Raw genomic sequence first — 23,835 nt, 5'->3', positions numbered from 1 at the left:
AGGCACCTGGCTGACTCAGTCAGTGGAATGTGCGACTCTTGATCTTGGGGTTAGGAGTTCAAGCCTCACACTGGATGTATAGATAACTTAAAAATACTGAGGGGCACCTGGGTGGCTTAGTCATTAAGTGTCCGACTTTGGCCCAGGTCATGATCTCACAGTTCGTGGTTTCAAGCCCCAAAATGGGCTCTCTGCTGTCAGCACTGAGGCTGCTTTGGATGCTCTGTTACCCTCTTCTTGATCTTCCCCCACTTATGCAGTCTCTCTCTCTCTTCAAAATAAACAAACATATATAAAAAGCCTTTTAAAATAAAACACTTAAATACACAAACAAGATAAGGAACCTATTACCAACACTTCTATTTAACAGGGATTGTACCATTGTATAGGAAGGCTTAGCCAGTGCAACATGGCAAAGGAAAGTAATAAATGTATATGAATTAGAAAGAAAAAAATTATTTTTCTCAAAGATATGACTGCATGCACAGAAAGTACAAAAGACCTACAGGTAAATTACTAGATAGAATGTGAAAATTTATCAAATTTGCTGTCTATAAAAAATTAATATTCAAAAATTAATGCATCCCTACAAACCAAGAGATACATTTAAACTGAATGAAAGTCACACATGCCTTTCATACAAGAAGAAACAAATATTGCAATTATAAACATGACAACATGTTCTAATGCATAAGAACAAGGGAAATAGAATTAAAATCATAATTTGGTATCATTTAATACTGAAAATATTTAAAAAATTTTAAAAACAGGTACTCTCATTGTGTCCTGGAGAGGATTTAAATTAGTCCATTTTGGAAGACAGTTTGTCACTACCAATAAAGAGCACATACATATCCTACAACCTATCAATGCCAGAACTAGGTATGGAGAGTACAAACCAAACCTTGACCCATGAATGCCAAGATATATGTATGGAAATATTTATAGCAGCATGTTTTCTCATAGAAGAAGGCCCTTCCACCAAAAACTGTGAACATCACATATCTCCCTCAGTTCTGGAATGGATAATTACAGCTAAGATTCACACTATGGACCATAATGTAGGAGTGAAAATTAATGAAATGCACCCATAAATATTAATTGGGATAAATCTACAAAATAAAATGTTTCGTAATAAGTATGTTTTTCACTCAAACACATTTCAAATACAGAAAAATTAAACAACATAGTCTCTAGAAATATATACAGTCCTGAAACAATAAAGGGAATGATTAACCCAAAATCCAGGATCCTGGCTATCTCCAGGTGAGAGGGTATAAGATACAGACATTACTAAAGTACTGAAAATGTTTTCTTTTTTAACATGGGCAGTAGTTACACTAACGTCTGTTTTATTACTTTTCTTCAAATTGCACACAGCTAAGTGTATACACTCCTGTATATGCAGGACTTAACTCACAGAAAACAAAATTTTAAAAACAGCAATATAAATGCCATGTTTCAAGAGTCTGCTTAAGATTCAGGACAGTTGAAACCAATGGAATTTTACTGCAAAATAAAAATCTGTGAATGTCTAAAAGAACCCTTACCCTGTACAGCTTTCTCAGCATTTCTAGGAGAGCTTTAACATGACAATTGTCCTCAGAGCTTTCAGTCCAGTAGTGCAGCTGAGCAGTGATGGCTCTTTTAAACATCTGGACCAGCCTGCTGAAGACAGGTTCCTCCAGAGACGCCCAGTACTCCTCTGAGGGACATAAAGGTAACTACTTGTTAGCACATAATTTCTCGTAGGTTCTTAAAGGTAAAAAGTGGTCAATAGTTTCCCAAACTGATGGAACACTGTTGTATCAGAGTTACAAAAACACATTTGTAATACTTTTCAGTAAATATAAGTGCAACAAAAAGTTTAAGAATTTAACGTCCTAGAAAAAAAAAAATCCCTTGACTGTAACAAAACCATGAATTTGATCTAATTTGTGGGGGAAACCCAGTAAGATTAGTCATATTTTTCCCCCAATAAAATAATTTTGTATTAAAACCAGATTTAAGAATTATTCACAATTACACAACTCTTTTCTCACACCCGGTATGAGTTTTTAAATCCTTATTTAACTGTGGGGTTTTTTTTTAATTTTTTTTTTTATTCATTTCTAAGAGAGAGAGACAGCGTGAGCACAAGAGGGTCAGAAAGAGAGGGAGACACAGAATCTGAAGCAGGCTCCAGGCTCTGAGCTAGGTATCAGCACAGAGCCCGACACGGGGCTCGAACCCACGAACCGTGAGATCATGACCTGAGCCGAAGTCGGATGCTTAACCGACTGAGCCACCCAGGCGCCCCTGATGTTTATTTCTGAGAGAGAGCACACCGTGTCAGGACATGCTTGGCATTCTCCCTTTCCTGCTCTCTCTCTGCCCCACCCCCTGCTTACTCTCCCTCTGTCTCAAAATAAACAAACATCACTAGCTTGTTATCACATACTTACCTAGATTCAATAAAACGTAAGAAAGAATGGACTTCCTTGGGTTGAATGCAGTGTTTGTTTCAAAAACCTCATTAAATCTAATCAAGCCCCTAGACCTAACAGCCAGTGTACTGGAGATACAGGGAAAGGTGGCAATAATCAGACAAATCTAGATATGGGGTGTTCAATAGGACAAGTTACTTAGTCTCTTAAAACAAAGGCTGTAAAATACTTTTGGTATTTGAATATGGTGCAGAAATTTGAATATGGCCTAGATATTAAGGAATTATGGCTAATTTTATTACGTGTGACAATGGTATGATAGATAGGATCTCATATTCTTAGGCGATACATGCTGAAGTATTATGGGTAAAATGCCATGATGTCTCCAACTTACTTTCAAGTACCTCAGCAAAAATAAAATGTAATCTGCACATAAAGAGAGAAATATACAGGGCAGTAAGTTAACTGTCACTGACTCCAAGGTAGAGGGTAGATGAATATTCACCATACTAGTCTTTCAACTTTTATGTATGAAATTTTTCATAATGAAAAGTTGGGGACAAAGTACCCCATACCCAAACCACATATGTACCAATACAAAAACTCTTAAAAGGTAGTAAAACAATCAATTTTGAATGACTGTAATAATTACTACAGCATCTTTACACTATGCTAAGAATATGAACTAAAAACCATGAACAGTTTGGCTATAACTTTAGCAGGCTTGTTTCCATGGAGAGGATGGTAAAAGTATTTTCAAACATGAAATCTTTAATCTTACCCAGAATCCCCAAAGACTGGTTACTCATACTACAAACAGCCTCTGCAAACGGAACCACCAGACTCTCCCAGTTGTTATAATCATGCATCATGGGACATTCAGGAAGAAGGAAGAAAATTTCTAAAGCTTCTTGGTGTGGAGAACGAAATGGAAGATTTTTTAGCAGATTATCCTTGAGACATGTGGTTATCTGTGGTCAAAAAGGATTAGGGAAAAGACACTCAAAACACAGCAGGATGCAACTTAGAATAAAAGAAAATCTAGAAGCTAGAGTTTCATTCCAACATGAAACTGGAATAATCATTCAGTCCTAAAGCCCACACTTATATCCTATCTCACCTAGCCTCCCAAATGCCCAAGGTAGGTGACGAGCATTACTTCCACTCAATTGCTGTGAAACATGGAGGAGGTCAAGAAGAAATCATGTAAGATTGGATAAACAATTAATTCAGAACAGGCAGTCCTCCCAATAATAAATACTACATTCTGCCCCCTCATTCCACTATCATGCCTCATTTTTTTAAGAAAAAGAATGTGTTTTAACAACCCCAAAGAAAAACAAAACTAGAAACCCCAAACAAAACCCAATAACCTCAACAACAAAAACCACCATGGTTTCCTACTATGTTTTCATAGGACCATCTGTCTCATCACAAACGCCCTCTATTACAAACTCCATGGTTTCTAGCCCTTCTGACATCCTTACCACTTCCCTAATTTCAAAGCACAAGTATTCAGGAAAAATTCAAATGCAATTCTGAATGTTTATGTCATGTGTTATCAGATAACAGAAATAATTTGTTTCAAAACCCACTAAGAAGCTACACTAGTATTTATGGAGTACTCGACTGACTTACATGTTAATTAGGTCACTTAATCCTTACTTTTTCCTAGAACATACATGATATTATTGACCCCATTTTATACACAAAAAATCTGTTACTTGGTCAAGGTCACAGAGCTAAGTGGGAATCTCTTCTGGATCTTTCTGACTCTGAAGTCCAAACTCTTATTAATCATTCAATTATGATACTAGCTAAATGATATCTCTTAATGTATAAATTCTTATAATTATCTATTTTTATATCAAAATGCTATGCCAGGGGCACACAGGTGGCTCATCAGTTGAGTATCCAACTTTGGCTCAGGTCATAGTCTCACGCTTTGTGAGTTCAAGCCTTGCTTCAGGCTCTGTGCTGAACAGAGAGTTCAGAGCCTGGAGCCTGCTTAGATTCTGTGTGTCCCTCTTTCTATGTCCCACCCTGTTCATTCTCTCTCTCTCTCTCAAAAATAAACAAACATTTCCCCCCTGCCCCAAAGCACCCCACTATGCCAGACTCCTACTACATGGTTCAGTCTTTGGAGGGCACATACCTGACTACTTTATAAACAATGTTGGTAACACACACCCCCTTCTACCTCTTTGCTCATCATTCGTCACATCCTCAAACCTCACAACCGTCTCCCAATTCTGCGGAACTACTGTGATACTCTCAGGTCACTTGTATTGTTTCACACACTGTGGCTCAGTGTACACTTCTGACTGCCAGGAATGCCCTTCTTGAGGTAGGCACCTGGTAAACTTGTACTTACTCTGGGGACCTTATTTGAGTAGTCTAAATAGAGGTGACCATCCACTGATCTAGTGATAACTGAATTCATCCATGCAAAAATATTTTATTATACATCTACTAGGTTCTAAGTGAGGCATTAGGAAAGACAGTGGAGTGGAAAACACACCCAGTCTTCCCACTAATATATGTATGTTCATGTCTTGTGTCCCACTACATTTTAAAGACAGGTAGCATGTTTCTTTCGCTTTCATCAGGAGTCCTCACCATAGTGCCCTACAAAGAGCAACTATTCAAGTGTTTCCTGAATTAATAAATTAATTGCAAAAATCTGTGTATCCTATCACAGAAATCTCAAAATAGAAAGAAACATTATAGGTCTTATGATCCAACTATCTGGTCTGAAATAATGGAAGACTGCTCTATGATTATGTTGACTGCATATCATACAATATTGTTCTGGCACAATCAAAGGTATAATTAGTTTTAGTGAGGAAATGGCCCAAACTCTTCCCTCCACAGATGCAGAAATGCTGCTCTTTCCATTAAATGCTGCAGAGTCCTAATAAAGGTGCATAATTATGGATCCATTTTCCTCAGACTCTCAACAGGGCTGTGGTTCTGCCAAAGTTTAACAGAATTAAACTTTTCATCTTCCTTTGAGAGACAGGAGTGTATGTAAAGAGACCCTGCAGCTCAGATACAGAATGCTGGTTATGGCAGACAGAGCAAGAGAGCAGGTGAGGCAGCAGAGAGATGGAGGGAGAGAGGACAGGGAGACTGAAAGGGAAAGAGAATCAAAGGTACAAAAACAGAAGCCAAGAGCAAATGAGAGGAAGAGAAGAGGAGAGGGAGGGAGATAGGAGTAGAGAGGGGAAGTGAGAGAATGGGAGACAAAGAAAGGGAAAAGAGGAGAGAGAAGAGGAGAGGGGGATGGCGGGGAGGAGAGAGAGAGGCTTGGAGAGAGAGAAGTGAAAGAGAGGGAGAGAGAAGGAACCAGAGTAAGACCCAGAAAGAAACAGATTGAGAGAACATAGACAGTACTACCCCTAGATCAACCAGTATAAGGGAACAGAGAAATAAATTAATAAAGGCTGCTTAAGGCTAAATTGATAAAGGAAACATGTTTGGAGCATCTGCACGTGGAAAACCTAAAGACTTAGCAATACTGAAACAAAGAAGCGACAATTCCTAAAAGAGTAAGAACATTCTAGAACCCAAAGAAAAAACAAAGAGAAAAAGAATCCAGGCAGTTCTTGGTAAGGGGGATGTTCATACCAAAAAGAAGTGTTCTCATTTCTATACCTACGTTTAAGATCATTGCAAAGAACATACAAACATCCTTTGTATGCTACTGTACCAATCTTAACAAATCCTTTAATCATCTTCCTTACAGCCAGTGGGTGACAAAATTCCCTCTAGAGAGGATGTGCATCTATGCATAAAGGTGTGTGTGTGTGCAGATGAACTATTCAGACTATTTGTAATCTGTGTTGACTACGACAGCAAACACTGTGCCCCCAGTGGGCCAACTCCTGAAGGCCATCTAAGTTTCACTTCTTCTTGCTAAGCTATATGCTCTCAGAGACACTCTCAGAGACATTCAAAACCAGTTATTTCTTCTGAAATTCTGAGTTCTTATAAAAAATGATTTAGTGTAGTTTCTTCTCCTAAATAACAATCTAAAGAATACCGTGTTAGCAATCCAGTCCTTTTGGGTTAACTCCTTAAAAGCGTTTCTTGCTTTATTTAAATCCAAGTGAACACGTATCATTTCTGCAGCTCTTCTGTAGAAGGAAAAATTAGTGGTTAAGTGAAGGACTCTTCAAAATATTTTATCAGCTTATTAATCCAAATGAAAAGTTTTTTCTGAACCTTTTTTCATTTCAATAAAATTACTTTTTCTTCCCTCAGCTTTCCAATAAAGGTAATTTGGCTAAATATAAATACAACTAAAAATATAGCTGACAATTTACAATTATTTCTAAAATGCTAAAAAATATCAAGACCACATTAACAATATATATACTATCCAAGTTTAACTCAGATATTGTCTTACCTTAAATATTTATTTAAAAAAAGTCACAAAAAAAGGTTAAAGGTTTTTCCCATTTCTGAAAAAAATGACCATTTCTCCCAGTTACATGAACCGAAAGTTGGATTAAAAAATTTACTTCAGAGCAGTAAATTCTTAGGGTTGCAACAGAAAATCACTAATGAAATGTTTAAGTATCTTAACTTGTGAATTACATTTATTAACTAAATATGTTCAATGTCTTGGACAAAGACACATTCTTTATAAAATACCACATGTATTTGGTGTCTGAAAATCAAAAACATTTTTTTTCAGATAAGTATTATATAAATATTTAGGAAAAGAGGTGGAAAGTCATTCTTTTATATATTCAAAAATTCAAAGAAACCTTACTATCTACTATCTTGCAATAAGGAAATGGTAATAAATTAAGGTATGTCCTTCTCATGGAATACCATGCAGCCATCACAATCACGTTTAAGAAAAATACTGAATAATATGAAATTTATAAAGTAGAAAATGGACAAATATGTTACGTATAAAGTAATACATAGGGGTGCTTAGGTGGCTCAGTTGGTTGACTGTCTGACTCTTGGTTTCCACTCAGGTCATGATCCCACAATGTGTATGTTCGAGCCCCACACCAGGCCACGTGTTGACAGTGTGGAGCCTGTTTGGGATTCTGTCTCCCTGGCTCTCTGCCCCTCCCCCACTTGCTATTTCTCTCTCAACAACACAAAAATATATAAAACAACATAATCACATTCTTAGTAAAAGAATAAGTTTGCACAGAAAAAAGATATATAAACAAATGCTGCTCCTTTTAAGTGGTGGATTATGGGTGATTTTCATTTTTTTCTTTTTTAGAAGATTTTATTTTTAAATAATCTTTACATCAAACTTGAGGCTTGAACTAACAACGTGAGATCAAGAGTCACATGCTCTACCAACTGAATCAGCCAGGCACCCCAAGTTTCATTTGTTTCAGTCACAGGTCTTTATTTCTGACATTTTCCATAGTGTGTATGTATTTGCTTTCACTTAAAAAAGTAATTTTTAGGGGCGCCTGGGTGGCTCAGTCAGTTAAGTGTCCAACTCTTCATTTCAGTTTAGGTCTTGATCTCAGGGTTGAGTTCAGTGTGTTGGGCTCCCTGCTGGGCATGGAGCCTACTTTAAAAAAAAAAAAAAAAAAAGTAATTTTTAAAAAGAGATGAACACCGAACTAATTATTTTACCCTCTCGCCATTTTCTATATTTATAGTCTTTCATTTTTTAATTGAAACACAACTGACATATAACCTTACGTTAGTTTTAGGTATGTACAACACATTGATCTATGTATATATTGTGAAATAATTACCACATTAAGTCCAGTTAACATCCATCAATATTTATAGCTATAGATTTTTTTTCTTATGATAAGAACTTTTAAGATCTACTCTTTTAGCAACTTTAAATATACGATATGGTATTAATTACAGTCACCATGCTGGATATACTACTTTTAACAGAATCTTAAACTTTGCATATTATATTACCTCTCCCTTGAAAAACTTCCAGCCAGACAAGCAGGAGATGAAAATATCTCTCTGATTTCCCTGTATTAGGAATAAAATGGTGGTTAAAACAAATTATAGTGTATGCCTCCTTATAGCATGAGATATGATAGATAAAACATCTCATAATGGTCCTTCAAGCTGTCTCGGATTTGTTTGCATATGCTTTGCCTTGGGCATCTTAGAGTCTCTTCCATTTTCCCAATCTTAAAATTTCAGTGGCAAACACGAGTAATAAAAAGATAATATATTCAGAGAAGCCGCAGGGAAGGAGGAAAAGGTATTTTCCTTGAATAAATAAAATATTCCCATCCCACCCAGCTTTCCAAGCCCTATTTATTTCTGTTCCACTTAAGTGGAAGAAAAAAATTACCAGAAATTAAATGGAAGGATGAGAGTGAGAGGGAACTTCCTACTTTCATCTTGGAAGCAACAGCACAAGTATTTTTTTTTTTTTAATTACTCAAGAATAGTAGAAATATAATGTATCAGTTTCAGGTGTACAATACAGTGATTTGGCAATTCCATACATTACTCACTGCTTACCACAGTAAGTGGAGTCACCAGCAGAGTTCTTGATCATCTATGCCCATTATGATGAAACTATTTCATACAACTACTTCTCAGAATTAGGCAACTATTATCTAAACCTAAAAATATCTCTCAAAGGAAAGGCTTGTAAAAATAAATATAATCTTTACAGAGGAAGGGATTGCACTGTTTTGATCAAGACTGCCCACACTGTTCAGCTGTGAATAGAAGTCCATAAACAAGTAATTCTAAAGTCAAACAGGGTTGGAAAACTATAGGATAGACTGTATTTCCTGCTCAGAAGAGTCACAATATATGCAAACACATCAAAGGTCCAAAGGAGTCTTGAAATAAAGAAGCTCCCCATGGAGCTTACAGATTAGTTGTGAGTTTAATTTTATGTTTACCTGGCTAGGCCATGGTACCCAAATATCTGGACAAACACCAATCTAGATGTTGCCGTAAAGGTATTTTTTTTAGAGGTATTTAAATCAACAGACTTTAAGTAAAGCAGATCACCTTCCATACTGTGGGTGTGCCTCACCCAATCATTGAAAGCCTTAAGAGAAAAAGGTTCCCAGGTTTAGAGAATTCTGCTTCCAGAATGCCTTAGGACTCAAGCAGCAATATTAACTCTTTTTCTGTGTCTCCAGCATGCTGGCTTGCATTATATATTTTGCACTTTTCACTTCCTACAATCATGTAAACCAATTCCTTAAAAATATATCTCTGTCTCATGGGGTGCCTCAGTGGCTCAGTCAGTTAAGCATCTGACTCTTAATTTCAGCTCAGGTCATAATCTCACGGGTTCATGGAATTGAGCCCCATTTTGGGCCCTGTGCTGATAGTGCAGAGCCTGCTTGTGGTTCTCTGCCCCTGCACTGCTCGTACACTTTCTCTCTCTCTCAAAATAAATAAAAGAAATACTTTAAAAATAAATAAATCTGTCTCTACACACACACGCGCACACCCTATATATATATCGGTTCTGTTTCTCTGAAGACCACAAAATCTCACATTTCTGTATTGTTTAGAACCAGTCAGGGAAACACTACTTTAGACAACTAAATAAGTGGAGAGATACATGGGATGTACCTTTTTGTATTTTGCCACTGTTTAGTCCCCACATCAGCAATCCATCTCTTTATAGTCCCTTCATTCAATGTAGGAATTTTCCTCCTCAGATTAACATAGGAATTCTGTAAACAAACAAACAAGTAAAACACAGTAATTTATTAGATATGACAGAAACAGGTACCCACCTTTCAGGCACATTCTAAGCATATAGGGTAATACTGATTTTTAAATATGGATAACATAGCTCCAGGAAATCAAAAAATGAGATTCTACTAAGAAGTAACATCATTTGCCTGTTTGCCAGCTCCTTGTCCAAGGGGCTTAAACCCAAAGAAATTTCTGAGTGCTGCAACACTCAAAACTTTGTAAAGTATAACTGGATTAAAATGAGCATCACAGAACCTCAAGGGGAAGATCCTGAAAGGATTGTGTGTGGAAAGGAGGAACTCAGATTGCCTCAGCAACATAGGGTGGGGAGGTTATGAGCTGATTACTCACAGATCTATGAACCTCAGGTCTTTTTCAGTACTGGCCAGCAAAATCATTTTAGAATGTCAACCTTTTGGCTTGCTAGGACGCTGACCAAAAGCCACTGGCAGGGTAAAGGAAAGATCTAAAGAAATCTGATTTGACATATACTAGAGATAAATCTGCTGATTTCTAGGAGTCAATACTTACATAGTTTAGTTAGTAAAGGATCAAAAATGTTTAGCTCTTCTCCAAAAATCAGCCTAGGAGCTAGATGATTTTGGAATTCACCACACTTAGTGAAACCCTTTGTTTTGCTTTAAAAACCAAGTTATAGAACATCTAGAGATCTACTTTTACCTTTTTTCCCATCCAGAACAAAATGCTTTGATTCCCTCCAGCAATCATTATCAACTCCTTTTCTGAGGTTCGGCTTTCTGAAAGGGAGACACAGAAAAAGTGAAGAAAGTCATTGGAACAAACATGCACACTCAATTTAAACCATTTCAGATTCTTCTTAAACTTAGCTCTTTTACCTTTTTGATAGACAAAGACTCAACCCATTTCCCATCCATAAAACAGTACTATACATTTCCTTCAGAGTAAGGTCTAGTTGGAAAACAAAGGTAACCTGCAAAGTTGACAGGTGACCATCACATTTAATGTATCTGACATATTTGACATCCACATTTAATGTAAATGCTTAGGCATAAGATACAGTCAAACCAGTATTTGATTAACTGATTCCTGGTTTAATTCAGATGTCATTACTGAAAACCATATTCCACAACTCAAGATATAACCAAGAACTATTAAAGAATGTAAATAAGTACTTCAAAAGTCTAAATGGTTGTAAAAATCAAATACATGAACTGCTTAAGGAACTAATCCTACTGTTCATTTTCCGGGAGAACTTATATGAATTCTTAGGTCACTACTAAGGTTTCAGAAGCAAATAAAGTATTCTTGAGGCACTTCTATAGTAGAATGTTTCAGAGCTCTGTGGCTTGGGCCCCAGTTCAAATCTGGCCAAACCACTGACTGGCCATGAGAACTGGCTAACCCTTTGCCCTCCAAGTCTCTGTGACTCCAGTAAAATGAGACCGACAGCACAAATCTCTCCAAGTGTTGGACAGGTGACATAACAGAAGAAAGGGGTAAGCAATTAGAGTGCCTGGCATAAGTCAACTGCTCGTTATTTTCAGGGCTTTATGGGATTGTGAGTCAGTGTTACCAGGTAAGAAAACCAATCACCATGGAATTAACAGATCTGCTGCGAATGAGAATTCGAGGCTGCAGAGGCCTCTGAATCCATAGAACCTATTTCATGTTCTATCATTTTACATTCACATTAATCTTAATCTGAAGGGATATGAGAAAACTAATGGTTATTTTGACTTAATTATACTATTTTAACTTGTTTACAAGTAAAAATATGAAACCAATATTTAGAGACTCTCCCTTCATAGCCATGTATTTCTTGTCACACTGCATACTTAGAAAAGTCAGTTTCTCAACAAAGATATTTATAAAGTGCCAAATCCTGTGTTCCTAACAAAAAATTTACCAAATTTGAGTTCTTCATTTGATGGCAATTTCATGGGAAGTGGTATCAGCTGATTATGTGTTCCACTGTTGCCCAGTTGTCCTTCTTTTCCAGAACCAAAAGAAAAGACCTTCCCCAAATCAGAAACATAGGCAAGTGTGTGCTGCCTATTAAATAAAAACACATATGGTTAATTAACAATTACCTACAATGGAGAGATTACACAGCAACATGGTACACTGCTGAAATTAGGTACCCAGTGAGTGAAACTAGTTAACCAATTCTCTTGGATGAAATTAGCCATCTGGAAACTAAGATAGCATTGATGTATGGCTAAAATGATTTTGGAATCCCTCAGTCTGCTTAAAGCCATGATTGCTGTGCTTTGGCAAGTGCTGTTCCCTCTGTCAGGAAGCAGCAGCTCCCCGTGCTTCCTACTCCTTTTTCAAGCCTTGGCTTGAGAGTCATCTCTGCTTGGAAGCCATCTCGAGTCCCTCCACTCCCCATCCTAGAAGATGAAATTAGGTGATCCTTTCTGAGCTCTCTATTTCCCAAAGATCTTTTCACCACAATGAGTCTCTTAACTAATCTATTCCATGGTCCCTCCCACTCTAGAATATGTAAGTAAAGAATTTGGCCTTTGTCCTCAGTTCCTGGGGGGAAATCTCTAAGCCCTAAGAATTTCCCAGGTAAAAGAAGTATCTGTTATTCATGGCAGGATCCTGAGATCACACCTAACAGTTTACCTAGGTGGCTCTTAGAGGGCCCCTCAGACTGCATGGAAGCCTGACCTCCTGGCAAGGAGAGGCTGGAAGTTGAGTGCAACTCCATAAGTAATAATTCAATCAACCATGACTAAGCAATGAAACCCCAATAACAACTCTAGACTTGAGTGAGCTTCCCTGGTTGGCAATACTCTATACCTAGTCAAGTATCAGGCTGGGAGGAGGTAATATCATGCCATCCATGGTTCCAAGGGGAATAGACAGAGAAAGCTCATCTGAACCCCTAGACTGTCCTATACATCACTTCATTTGATTCTAATGTGTATCCACTTCTTATAATAAATGTGAATGAGTTTAACAACATTCAATTCTGAGTCTTTCCAGTTAATTCTCCTGTGTTAGTAGGAGAACTGTCCTGGTTTTTATTAAGGTATCTCTAACGTGACAACTCCTCTTCTAACACATGCTACTTAAATGTGTGTAATGAAAAAGGTGATAATGTTCCCTTGGTTAATGCAGAAAGACTGATTGCAGAAAATCCTATCATTCCAAAAATCTGGTTTTATTTATTTATGTATATGTTTTATTTATTTCTGAGGGGGAGAGAGAGACAGACAGACAGAGAGAGCATGAACAGAAGAGGGTCAGAGAGAGGGAGATACAGAATCTGAAACAGGCTCCATGCTCTGAGCTAGCTGTCAGCACAGAGCCCGACGCAGGGCTCAAACCCATGAACCGTGAGATCATGACCTGAGCCGAAGTTGGACGCTTAAACGACTGAGCCACCCAGGCACCCCAATCTGGTCTAATTTAATATCCATCTATGTTATTTTACTCCAGGATCATAAAAGAATTAGGCCAAAAACTGAAAATACATACACCAGTTTGTTTTTTTTTTTACAGAAAAGGTTTTGGCACACAAATGAACCCAATATTCGGACAGAGCCTGAATTTGCTTATATTTAATGAGAAAAAATTGCCTCAAAGAAGAGTAAGTGCATCTGGGTGAAAATATCTATTAACTTTACCACAATCCCAAACAAGGAATAATTAAATCAGAGACTAAGCATGTTTTTGTTAAAAAAAAAAAAAAACAACAACCAAAAGAAGCTGTGAAAATCAAACTTGTCAGAATATTCTATCAAACCACTGACTTTGTCTTATTCTCAATGGTCACTGTAAAAGAATTATAGTAAATTAGTATGTTGGTCCCTGAGGAGTTGAAAGGAAAATAAACAATCCTTTTTGATTCACATTTATTTTTTCTCAAATAAATGACTTATTTTTTTAGGTGAAAGTGCCTTTGAACAGTTACAATGGTATTTCACTAAAAGGGTAACAAAAGTGAATATATTTTCTCTCAAAAAAAAATCGGGATATCTGGGTGGCTCAAACCATTAAGCATCTAACTTTTTTAAAAATTTTTAAATGTTTTTTTTATTTATTTTGAGAGTCAGAGAGAGAGTGTGTGAGCAGGGGAGGGTCAGAGAGAGAGGGAGATACAGAATCCAAAGACAGGCTCCAGGCTCTGAGCTAGCTGTTAGCACAGAGCCCGACACAGGACTCAAACCCACAAACTATAAGATCATGACCTGAGCTGAAGTTGGATGCTTAACCGACTGAGTCACCCAGGCACCCCTAAGCATCTAACTCTTGATTTCAGCTGAGGTCAAGATCTCATGGTTCATGGTTTAGAGCCCTGAGTCAGGCTCTGCTCTGGTAGCACAGAACCTGCTTGGGATTCTCCCTCTTTCTCTCTGCCCCTCCTCTGCATTTGGTCTCTCTCAAAATAATAATTAAAAAAAAAAAGAAATCAATGAAAACAGATATATCTACTAAAATAAAGATTTTTATGTAGTAATAAAGTATCTTTACTCATTTGGAAATGTCTAGTACTTTTATCTCAATCAAAAAAAACTGATGGAAATTTTATCAAACTACCTATTTAAACTTATCATATTGATTTTATCAAATTTCGCAGACATTTTACAACTTACCTTCCACATGCTATCTGGGTCACTCTATTCCCAGCAAGTTCAGTCACCAAACGGGGTCTTAACTCGTTTTGTGTTGAATTGTGACCGAGTTGCCCATGTTTTCCTGCACCAAAAGTAAACACCAGCCCATCCTAAGGAAAGGAAACGTCATATCAGATTCTAGAAAAATACAACACAGAAGTAATACTCACAGATGCCTTTGCGCATCAGTGAACAATTAATAAAAGAACTGTCAAAGCAAAGCTCCCAAATTATCAGGAGGACACTCCTGTATGTGGGAAGTGACCCCTCTTCCCAGGGAAACACTAAGTGCTCATATCTAGGTGTTCTAGTGCTTGCCCCAATACAAAGTTCTTCCAGAATTACCATCCAAGAGATAAGGATGCACGCACCTTTGTGAGCAGGGCTGTGTGAGAGCCACCACAAGCAAGAAATTCAACTTTCTGATTGTCCACTGCTTCAATAAGGGAAGGAAAATCTTTTCCTATGCAGGGAAAAGAACGGTTGAAGTGATCAAAAGAAAATGCTGACTTGCACATTGGAGTTCCATGTCGCTAGTAATACCCTGACTATCTCTTAGCTGGCAATAACAGTTCCCAGCACCTTCTAAAAAAGGCCTCTATGTTAGTATATTTATTTAGTCCTAAAAATGGGGGTGAGGCAGTGGTCAAAGGGCCACACATGGGAGAACTCAACTGTGAAAGTGTCAAGCCACTTCCCAAAGACTACTCTTCTCCTTTTAACCTAGATTAACTTTAATTGCAGCATACCTTGGATTTCCAATTCCCATCGAAAGGTAACCCTTTCAATGAACATAAACGTTCTTTCTTCCTTTTAAATCCTCTACTAGTGTCCTTGCATCACACCACCTCTTTTCTTTCTTTCTTTCTTTCTGTCTTTCTGTCTTTCTTTCTGTCTTTCTTTCACAATTTCCTTGTCATGGCACTTCGAGACTGAGCAAAAACAGTTTAACTGCTCTTTATTCCTTTCCCTCCTTTGAATAGTTTTCTAACATTGACTTATGGTTTCTCCTAATTAACACTGGACCACATAGGGGAAAGATATGTGTCTGGTCAGTAACCCAGGGGATATGATGTGCATTACCACAGCTGGCAACACAGCAGTTTGCCACATCTGAAAACCCCAACAAGAGTATTTTGGATCCTAAGTTTGCTATGTGCTTTGTGAAAGTAGTTCAATGATGGGAATTAGATGTTTTTCCCTATATCTGTGTATACAGATATAATTAATACCTTACAGAATAAGATTAGAATATGTGAATTCAAGTAAATCTTCAGTATCCTTTTGTCTTAACATGGATATAATTATATTAACAGATGTTTAGGTGCATAGGCACTTCAGAGGTCATTTCATCCAAATATGTCACTTTACAGAGAAAGAAAATAATGCCTACAGAAAAGTTAAGGGACTCAGCAAGGCTCTGCTATTTGTTAACTATGAAGTGGGAAGCAGAGCCTGGGTATTCTGATCACAGTCCAATGCTCTTTCCCTCAGCCAACCCTGACACATATCTCAACCACAGCAACAACTTCCACATTATGCATGTCTCTCAGACTGATTCTCCCTTGAAACCAAACAGATAACCAGAAAGAACAGCATCAATGAAAGTGAAGATCTGAACCATTTTTGACATGGAGGACTGTGTTAACTTCATCTCTTACTTAACAAATATATTTATTAATGATATGAATTTGAAAATGTTTCCATACCGTCAGTGTGGCCCAGGCCTAGTTGTCCAAAATCATTTCTTCCCCAGGAGTAGACATTTCCAGACATGGATAAGGCCATGCTGTGGGCTTTTCCTGCAGAAATCTGAACCAAAGGGATTCCTGACAGGTTCTCCACAATCTGTGGTATGGGGACTGAGGCAAATAGACTTCCAATTCCAAGCTGGCCATGTAAGTTCTGTCCCCATGCAAAAAGTTCACCACCTTGAGATAAACAAAATGCTACCATATTAAATTTAAAGTGCAGGAGACATTAACTTAGGGCATTATATATGTTATCCATACCATCACAGTCTCTTATATTCAACTTCCCAGATCCCATATGTCTGAGACAGAAAAACTAGAAGAATCTTCTCTTTAGTAGTAATGATCATACCTCCTTACCTCCTACATCAAAGGGTAATGTATGTGTCCTTGCTTCCCCAAACCTCATCTTCCTAGGTTGTGACTTACCAATAATAAACCCTGAACACACCCTTTGACCCACATCACTAGACTCTGGTCTTCTTCAATGGTTGTGCTCTTGTCCCAAAATTTCACATGCTGAAATCCTAACTCTCAATGTGATGGTATTGGGAGGTGGACCTTTGGGACGTGGTTAAGATTAGGTAAGATCATGAGGATGGAGCCTTTAAGAATGAGATTAGTGCCATTTTATAAGAGAGATTCCATGGGTGCTTAGCTGGCTCAGTCAGTGGAGCATACAACTCTTTTTTTTTTTTTTTTAATTTTTTAAATGTTTTATTTATTTCTGAGAGAGAGACAGGCAGCGTGAGCAGGGGAGGGTCAAAGAGAGAGGGAGACACAGAATCGGAAGCAGGCTCCAGGCTCTGAGGTAGCTGTCAGCACAGAGCCTGACGCGGGGCTCGAACCCAAGAACTGTGAGATCATGACCTGGGCCGAAGTCGGACACTTAACCGACTGAGCCACCCAGGCGCCCAGTGGAGCATACCACTCTTGATCTTCAGGGTTTGAACTTGAGCCCCACACTGGGTACAGCAATTACTTAAAAATAAAAAAAAATTTTTAAAGATTCCAGAGAGTTCTCTTGCCCTGCCCATCGTGTTAAGACAGGCCCTCAAGAGACACTGAATCTGCTGGCACCTTAAACTGGACTGCCAGGCTCCAGGCTGGGGGAAGTAAATTTCTGCTGTTTAAGCCAGCCAATTTATGGTATTTTTGTTATAGCAGCCCAAAAGGACAAAGACAGGTAGAATGAAGATACCTGAACATATTACAGTCAAATTCAAGAAATACTTATTTTGGGAGCGCCTGGGTGGCTCAGTTGGTTGAGTGGCTGACTTTGGCTCAGGTCATGATTACACTGTTTGTGAGTTTGAGCCCTGCATTGGGCTCTGTGCTGACAGCTTGGGGCCTGGAGCCTGCTTCGGATACTGTGTTTCCCTCTCTGTGCCCCTCCCCTGCTCCTGCTCTGTCTCTCTCTCTCAAAAATAAACAAACATTAAAAAAATTTAAAACAAAAGAAATACTTATTTTTAAAAACCCATAGTATGGACACATGAAAACCAGAAACATTAAACATCTGAGAAAATAAAACCTAAAATTAACGTTTTCTCTCTGCTGACCCACTCTGTTCATGTGCCTGAAAATCCTAAATAATTTATACATTTGAAATCACAGCATAGAATCTTGAAAGAGTCCACATCTTCTTCCATTAACTGAATATATGGAGCACATTTTTCAAGAAAAGTTCTTAGATGTTATCTAATGGAGTTGACAATATTGGAGTCTGAAAAAAATATTATCAAAGAATTAAGGCTACCTGAGCATTAATTAATTAACGCTTACTGAGCTAAGATACCGTGCAGGCTCTGGTGGGAGACAGAGCCTCTCTTTCAAATGTAACTATCAAAGGGACGCCTGGGTGGCTCAGTGGGTAAAGCATCCAACTTTGGCTCAGGCCTTGATCTTGAAGTCTGTAGACTCCGTATTGGTCTCCGTGTTGACACCTTGGAGCCTGGAGCCTGCTTTCGATTCTGTGTTTCCCTCTCTCTCTGCCCCTCCCCTGCTTGCACATACTCTCTCGAAAATGAATAAGTGTTAAAAAAAAATTTTAATGTAACCATCATGGGCCTATCAGCCACCAGAAATATAATGATAACTTAATCATATCCCTTTCTCGCTTCTCCAACTTTTAGTTTTCCTAGATTATGATTAACCAGTAATAAACCCTGAAAATTGCTTTTGCCCCCCATCATTAGACTCTGGGCTTCTTGAAGACAGTGTTGTCTGTTTCATCTTTTTAACTTGAACATGGTAGATACTGAAAATGAAATATGTGTTCTTGAATGGATGAAGTCAAACAACCAGGCCAGTTTTTTCCAATGAATAGTTCATATTCTCAAACTTCAACGCAGGTCAAATTCTGGATTATTTACTTCCCGTGAATTTAGGTTTCCCATCAATTTGTTTATTCTGTCCTAAATATTAAAAAAAACTTTTTTCCAGGATGCCTAAGTGGCTCAGCTGGTTAAGAACCTGAGTCTTGATTTTGGCTCAGGTCATCATCTCACAGTTTGTAGGATTGAGCCCTGCATCCAGCTCTGTGCTGAGAGCATAGAGCCTGCTTGGGATTCTCCCCCACACTCCTCTTTCTCTCAAAATAAATAAACATTTTTTAAAAATTATTTAAGGGGCGCCTGGATGGCTCCGTCGATTAATTGTCCAATTTCCATTCAGGTCATGATCTCCCGGTTCACGAGTTCAGCCCTGCGTTAGGCTCTGTGCTGATAGCTCAGAGCCTGGAGCCTGCTTTGGATTCTGTGTGTTCCTCCCTCTCTGCCCCTCCCCAATTGTTCTCTTTCTCTCTCTCTCAAAAATAAATGAAAAACATTTAAAAAATTATTATAAAGAGTTTTTTCTCTTGGCCCTGAATTTCCATCTATTACCTTCCTGTCATAATTATTCCTCCATGGTCAAGTTTCTTCAGGAAATAATCTATACTCATTGCTTCCATTTCCCACTATTACTGCTTTCCATTCCTTATTTCTGATAAGAAACAGGAAATAATAAGGGCTGAGGAGAATCCCTGAATGCAAATGGTAATATGAGAACATATCAGAGGCTTTCAAAGTGGCCACAAGAGCAGATCCAAGGGATGCTAAGCTCCCGTCACAGGAGCTGGAAGAGCACTAGGAGGAGGGAAGAAGGTTCTCGGAAAAGGTGGTCCATGCCTGGTCCTGAGTCCAGTATGACTTATATTCAGAATATTTTCACTGTTTCATATTTGAAAAATAAAAACATAAAACTGTTGAAATAAATCTCAAGGGTCAAGATGGAGCCATTCCTACTGTGTCAGTAAACCGAACTTACATGTTCTTTTAGACCCTCTGCTCAACCAGAACCACCATATATCCAGTCAGCCAACTGGCAAATACCAGACAGCTCTGGACTATATGCTTATTTCTTTGTTCCCTGATCTTTCTAAAGGAGGGTTAGATACGCAACCCCAACCGATCATGCTGAATTTCTGCACTACTGCTTCTAACACACTATAAAACTCACTCCTGCACAAAATCCCTCCAGAAGAGTGTCCCACTACTTATTATGCACTATACTCCCAATCCATCGATTGTCCTTGAACAAAGGGTATCAAGTTCTCTACTAAACTGTTTTTGTCTTGTCATCTGACAGAATAACATATAGGAACAATAATTATGGAAACTTGAAGATTTTATATGTCTAAAAATTCTCTTATTTTGTATCTCCTTTAAGAACAAGTGCCTTGGGGAACATGGCTGGCTCAGTCAGTAGAGCATGTGACTCTTTATGGACTCCATCTCAGGGTTGTGAGTTCAAGCCCCAAGGTGGGCCTGGAGCTTACTTAAAAAAAAAAAAAAGGGTAAGTGTCCTGAATTATATCAAATTCAAAACCACATTTCCGTCTGTCGCAAGGTGAGGCATATACATTCTACTAGTTCTACACACATATGCATTTATTTTCTCTAAAAAACAATATTCCAGAAAAGTACCTTTTGAAAGAGCAAGAGAATGATAATCTCCACATGTGATCTGAATTATACTTTTTTCTTGTAAAATGCATTGAAACCTGATGAAAGAAAATATATGTCAATCACCATCATAAAAGTCCTATCAATGTTAAAATTACTAATTCCATTTAATTGGGATGAAAGCTCAAGGAAAAATTTAAACTTACTGCTTCATATTCAGTACATCTAAAATCATAAAAAAATACTTTATGTTTTAATTGGTGGTTTAAAAGGTAAATAATGTGCATCATTTAATTACACTAAGAGGATTTTAAGTCTCTTTTGCAAATAGTTAATGATACAGGAATAATACAAGATAAAAAGAAGTTCTAATTCACACAATCTACTAGGAAAAAGTCTCACAAATCATTCATTCCATGATAACGCATTTTCCTCTGGTTGAAAACTTTTAATCCTGGTAATCTAATCTGTAGGATCATTATGAAGGTAAAATAATCTAATGAATGTGGAAGTCCAATTTAGGGCGAGTCAGACTAACCATTTCTTTCAAATGCCAAAGCAAGATATGTTGTCTATGGGACACAACTTGGTGTAGTAATTCGCTGATGGAATTCACTGGTCATTCAGAATTGCTTACTAAGAGCCACTATGTAAAGCAGGGGACAAGGTTCATATAAAGTAACATTTTCCTACAAAAATTAAGATTGCCTTTTGAATAAAATTAAATAGTTTTCAGAAAAGAAAAAAGTTCCCTACCTTGCATGTTCTATGCTATAGTTGTACTCAAATGGTTTTCCATCTGAGGATAGAATCAGCATGTGCTCTGCTCCTTGGTCCACGGAATGTATCTTCATTTTTTTTCCTAATCTAATGCACTCTGCAGAGCAAATTCAATCAGGAACTATCATCACTCTGGTTATTAACTTACTATTATTATTTATTTCATTATTACACACACTTAAAACACCTGGAATAAAATTTCAACTAAACAACCTTTGTCTTAACATGAACTTCTCTTTAAAGAAAAATTCAAGAAGGAAAAGCAGACAAATTAGCAAAGACTACTGTTTTGATGATGGATTTTTTTTCAATTTGGAAAAGCACAGATTCATACTCTGGTTTAAACTGAATACAGATTTATAATAACCAATTAAATATTTGCTTTTAGATTCCTGTTTAATAAATTGTGACAGAAAAATTAAAATCGAAGTGACAGAAATGAAAAAGTCTATAATAAAATACAACAATATTTAGAAGACATAACTCTTTAGGAGAAAAATACATGGTCTATTTTGAGATATACTCTTTCCAAATTCAAAACAGAGAACATTAATAAAACCCTCCTAATTGCTCAAAATAGAAGCCAGGTCTCGAGGGATGATTTTTAAGGAGGGATGCTGTTGAAAGAATTTTTATTGGCATCACTGCATATTTAGCTCTTTCTAAAAGTTAAGGGATTTAAAGTTATCCACTGTTACCATTTACTCTTATTTAATTTGTTCACAAAAATTAGATGTGGGATCTTGTTTTACTTTTCGGTTCTAATCAAATACAATTTACTCATGTAAAAGTCTCACAGACAAAAGTTTTTTTAGAGATCGGCGTTTCAAACCTGTTGAAAAAAAGTCACTCAAAAAAGGTAGTGGGACATCAGACTGGCTAATCGGAGCAGCAAATAAATCTAGATTTCCCTACTTCTTTAAATCAAAATCATTATCATGTGTATCAAAAATTTTAACTTTAAAAATAAAAACTTAAAATTACTATCAGGATGAGTACATTAAAAAAAACCAACAGCTTGAGATAGCTTGAGATAGTGGATAGCGTTTTAACACAAAATCCCTAATTCTTAAAAGAGAAGACTGTAGAAGGAGACTATAAAATAACATGAACAAAACTTAGGAAAAACATCACAACGTATAAGACCGAAAAGGGGCTATTCTTAATGTTCACAGAACTCTTTCAAATAGGCAAAGATTAACAACTCAAATTTTTAAAAGCTAGTCAATGGTATGAAAAGGCAATTCACCAAAAGGAATGCAAATGGTCAATAGAAAAACAGAAAAGATGCTTGACTTCACTAAAGGTGAAAGCAAAACGACCGGTAAAATACCATTTTCTTCACTATTCAGATGGGCAAAAGTTTCTACCTGGCCATTTGCTTTCCTCCACCTATAAAATCGAAACCACGGTTCCTGACACCTAACCCACGGAGATTACCACCTCGGATAAATGCAACTGAAAGCACTCTTCAAATTGTTTGCATATATAAGATAATATCGTTGAGAACAAGAGAACTGTATTCCCCAAAGGCACACAAAACCAGAGGCGGTGCGCTCTAAAATGAAGTGAAAATCAAACTGAACAGACACCAGCGCTAAAAGCGGACCGGCTAAGATGCTACCTGCACGCGCGCTCCGTCCGCGCGGTAACTCGCTGAGGGCGCGACCCAGTTCTCGATATCCGCCCCCTCGCAAACTATGCGCCCGCTAGGAACGCGAAGGGAGAGTTCAGGGGCTCGTACGCGCCAAACGCAAAAGCCACCCGGCGCGTTTCTGCGACCACCGCGGACCGCTGTGACGTCGGGGACCTTTCTGAGCTCTCCTTCCCGTTTCACAATCGGGGTGCTCCGGAGAGAGGCGTCTGTGCCGGCCCTGGCCCCGCAGGCGCTGCACTACGGTCCCTCGGCCTCCCACTCTCACACCCCCATCGCGAGGTAGGAGGGCCGTGCGGACACGGCCCTCCCCACTCACTCGGCTTCTTGGCGCCGTCGCTCGCCGTCGGCAGCTGGTGGACCTCGACGCCGGCCCCGCCGCGCTCCAACACCACCAGGCGCTCGCGTGTACAGCACATCTGGCGCGTCGCCTCGATCCTCTGGGGCAGTGCCCCGCGGAGGCCGGCGGCGCTGGGGAAGAGCCAGAGCTGCGAGCCCTGAGGCTCCTCGGAGCGCCCGGGCGCTGCGGTTCGGGGCGCGGGGGCCGGCCCGGGAGCCGAGCGCGCGCCGCCCCGCGCCCGCCTTCGTGGCCTCCGCTCCATCGCCCCTTTCCTGGGCTCCACAGCCGCGCCGCAGCCCTCCAGACCTCGTGCGAACTGAAGCTCCCGAGGAATCCGTTCCCGTCGTCGCAGTGCGCAGCCGGAGATAGCGGACCGCGCAGCGGCGTCGAGGATCTATAGCCGCCTCTGCTCCGCCCCCGCTCAGACGCCGGGCTTGCCACGTGCTGTTTGGGGGCGGGGTCGGCAGTTGCAGTAGGAAACGAAACCGACGACCTTGTAAGGGGGAGGAAGGGAATGGGAAAGGGAAACTCGAAAGCTTCAGACCGGGTTTGGAAGGCAGCCAGAGTAAACAGGGCGTTGGCGCGTCACGAGGTGGGTGGTATTGGAGGTACTAATGCTGAGGAGGTGT

General features: G+C 38.8%; 1 protein-coding gene across 2 annotated transcripts in view; it reads right to left on the bottom strand.

The window, feature by feature from the left end:
- HERC5 (HECT and RLD domain containing E3 ubiquitin protein ligase 5) overlaps window positions 1-23,612 on the bottom strand; it is a 42,220-nt gene extending 18,608 nt beyond the window's left edge. The window contains exons 1-13 of one of the 2 annotated variants that reach the window (XM_039218430.1): window positions 23,186-23,612; window positions 21,189-21,309; window positions 20,454-20,530; window positions 16,444-16,665; window positions 15,106-15,197; window positions 14,714-14,844; window positions 12,013-12,158; window positions 10,806-10,882; window positions 9,996-10,099; window positions 8,352-8,411; window positions 6,472-6,565; window positions 3,208-3,397; window positions 1,551-1,705 (exon numbers count right to left, since the gene is read on the bottom strand). In XM_039218430.1, the coding sequence (XP_039074361.1) occupies window positions 1,551-1,705; window positions 3,208-3,397; window positions 6,472-6,565; window positions 8,352-8,411; window positions 9,996-10,099; window positions 10,806-10,882; window positions 12,013-12,158; window positions 14,714-14,844; window positions 15,106-15,197; window positions 16,444-16,665; window positions 20,454-20,530; window positions 21,189-21,309; window positions 23,186-23,468 (1,752 nt within the window). In that variant the 5' untranslated portion in view covers window positions 23,469-23,612. Of the gene's footprint in view, window positions 1-1,550; window positions 1,706-3,207; window positions 3,398-6,471; window positions 6,566-8,351; window positions 8,412-9,995; window positions 10,100-10,805; window positions 10,883-12,012; window positions 12,159-14,713; window positions 14,845-15,105; window positions 15,198-16,443; window positions 16,666-20,453; window positions 20,531-21,188; window positions 21,310-23,185 lie in introns of those variants that run through there. The other variant, XM_039218431.1, reaches the window with a different exon arrangement.
- Between the last annotated feature and the right edge of the window lie 223 nt (window positions 23,613-23,835).

Source organism: Hyaena hyaena, unplaced genomic scaffold (genome assembly GCF_003009895.1).
Source record: "Hyaena hyaena isolate Hyena2069 unplaced genomic scaffold, ASM300989v1 scaffold_764, whole genome shotgun sequence".
Taxonomy (NCBI): domain Eukaryota; kingdom Metazoa; phylum Chordata; class Mammalia; order Carnivora; family Hyaenidae; genus Hyaena; species Hyaena hyaena.
The sequence above is the reverse complement of the archived record's forward strand: the minus strand, read 5'-3'. Positions and strand labels throughout refer to the sequence as shown.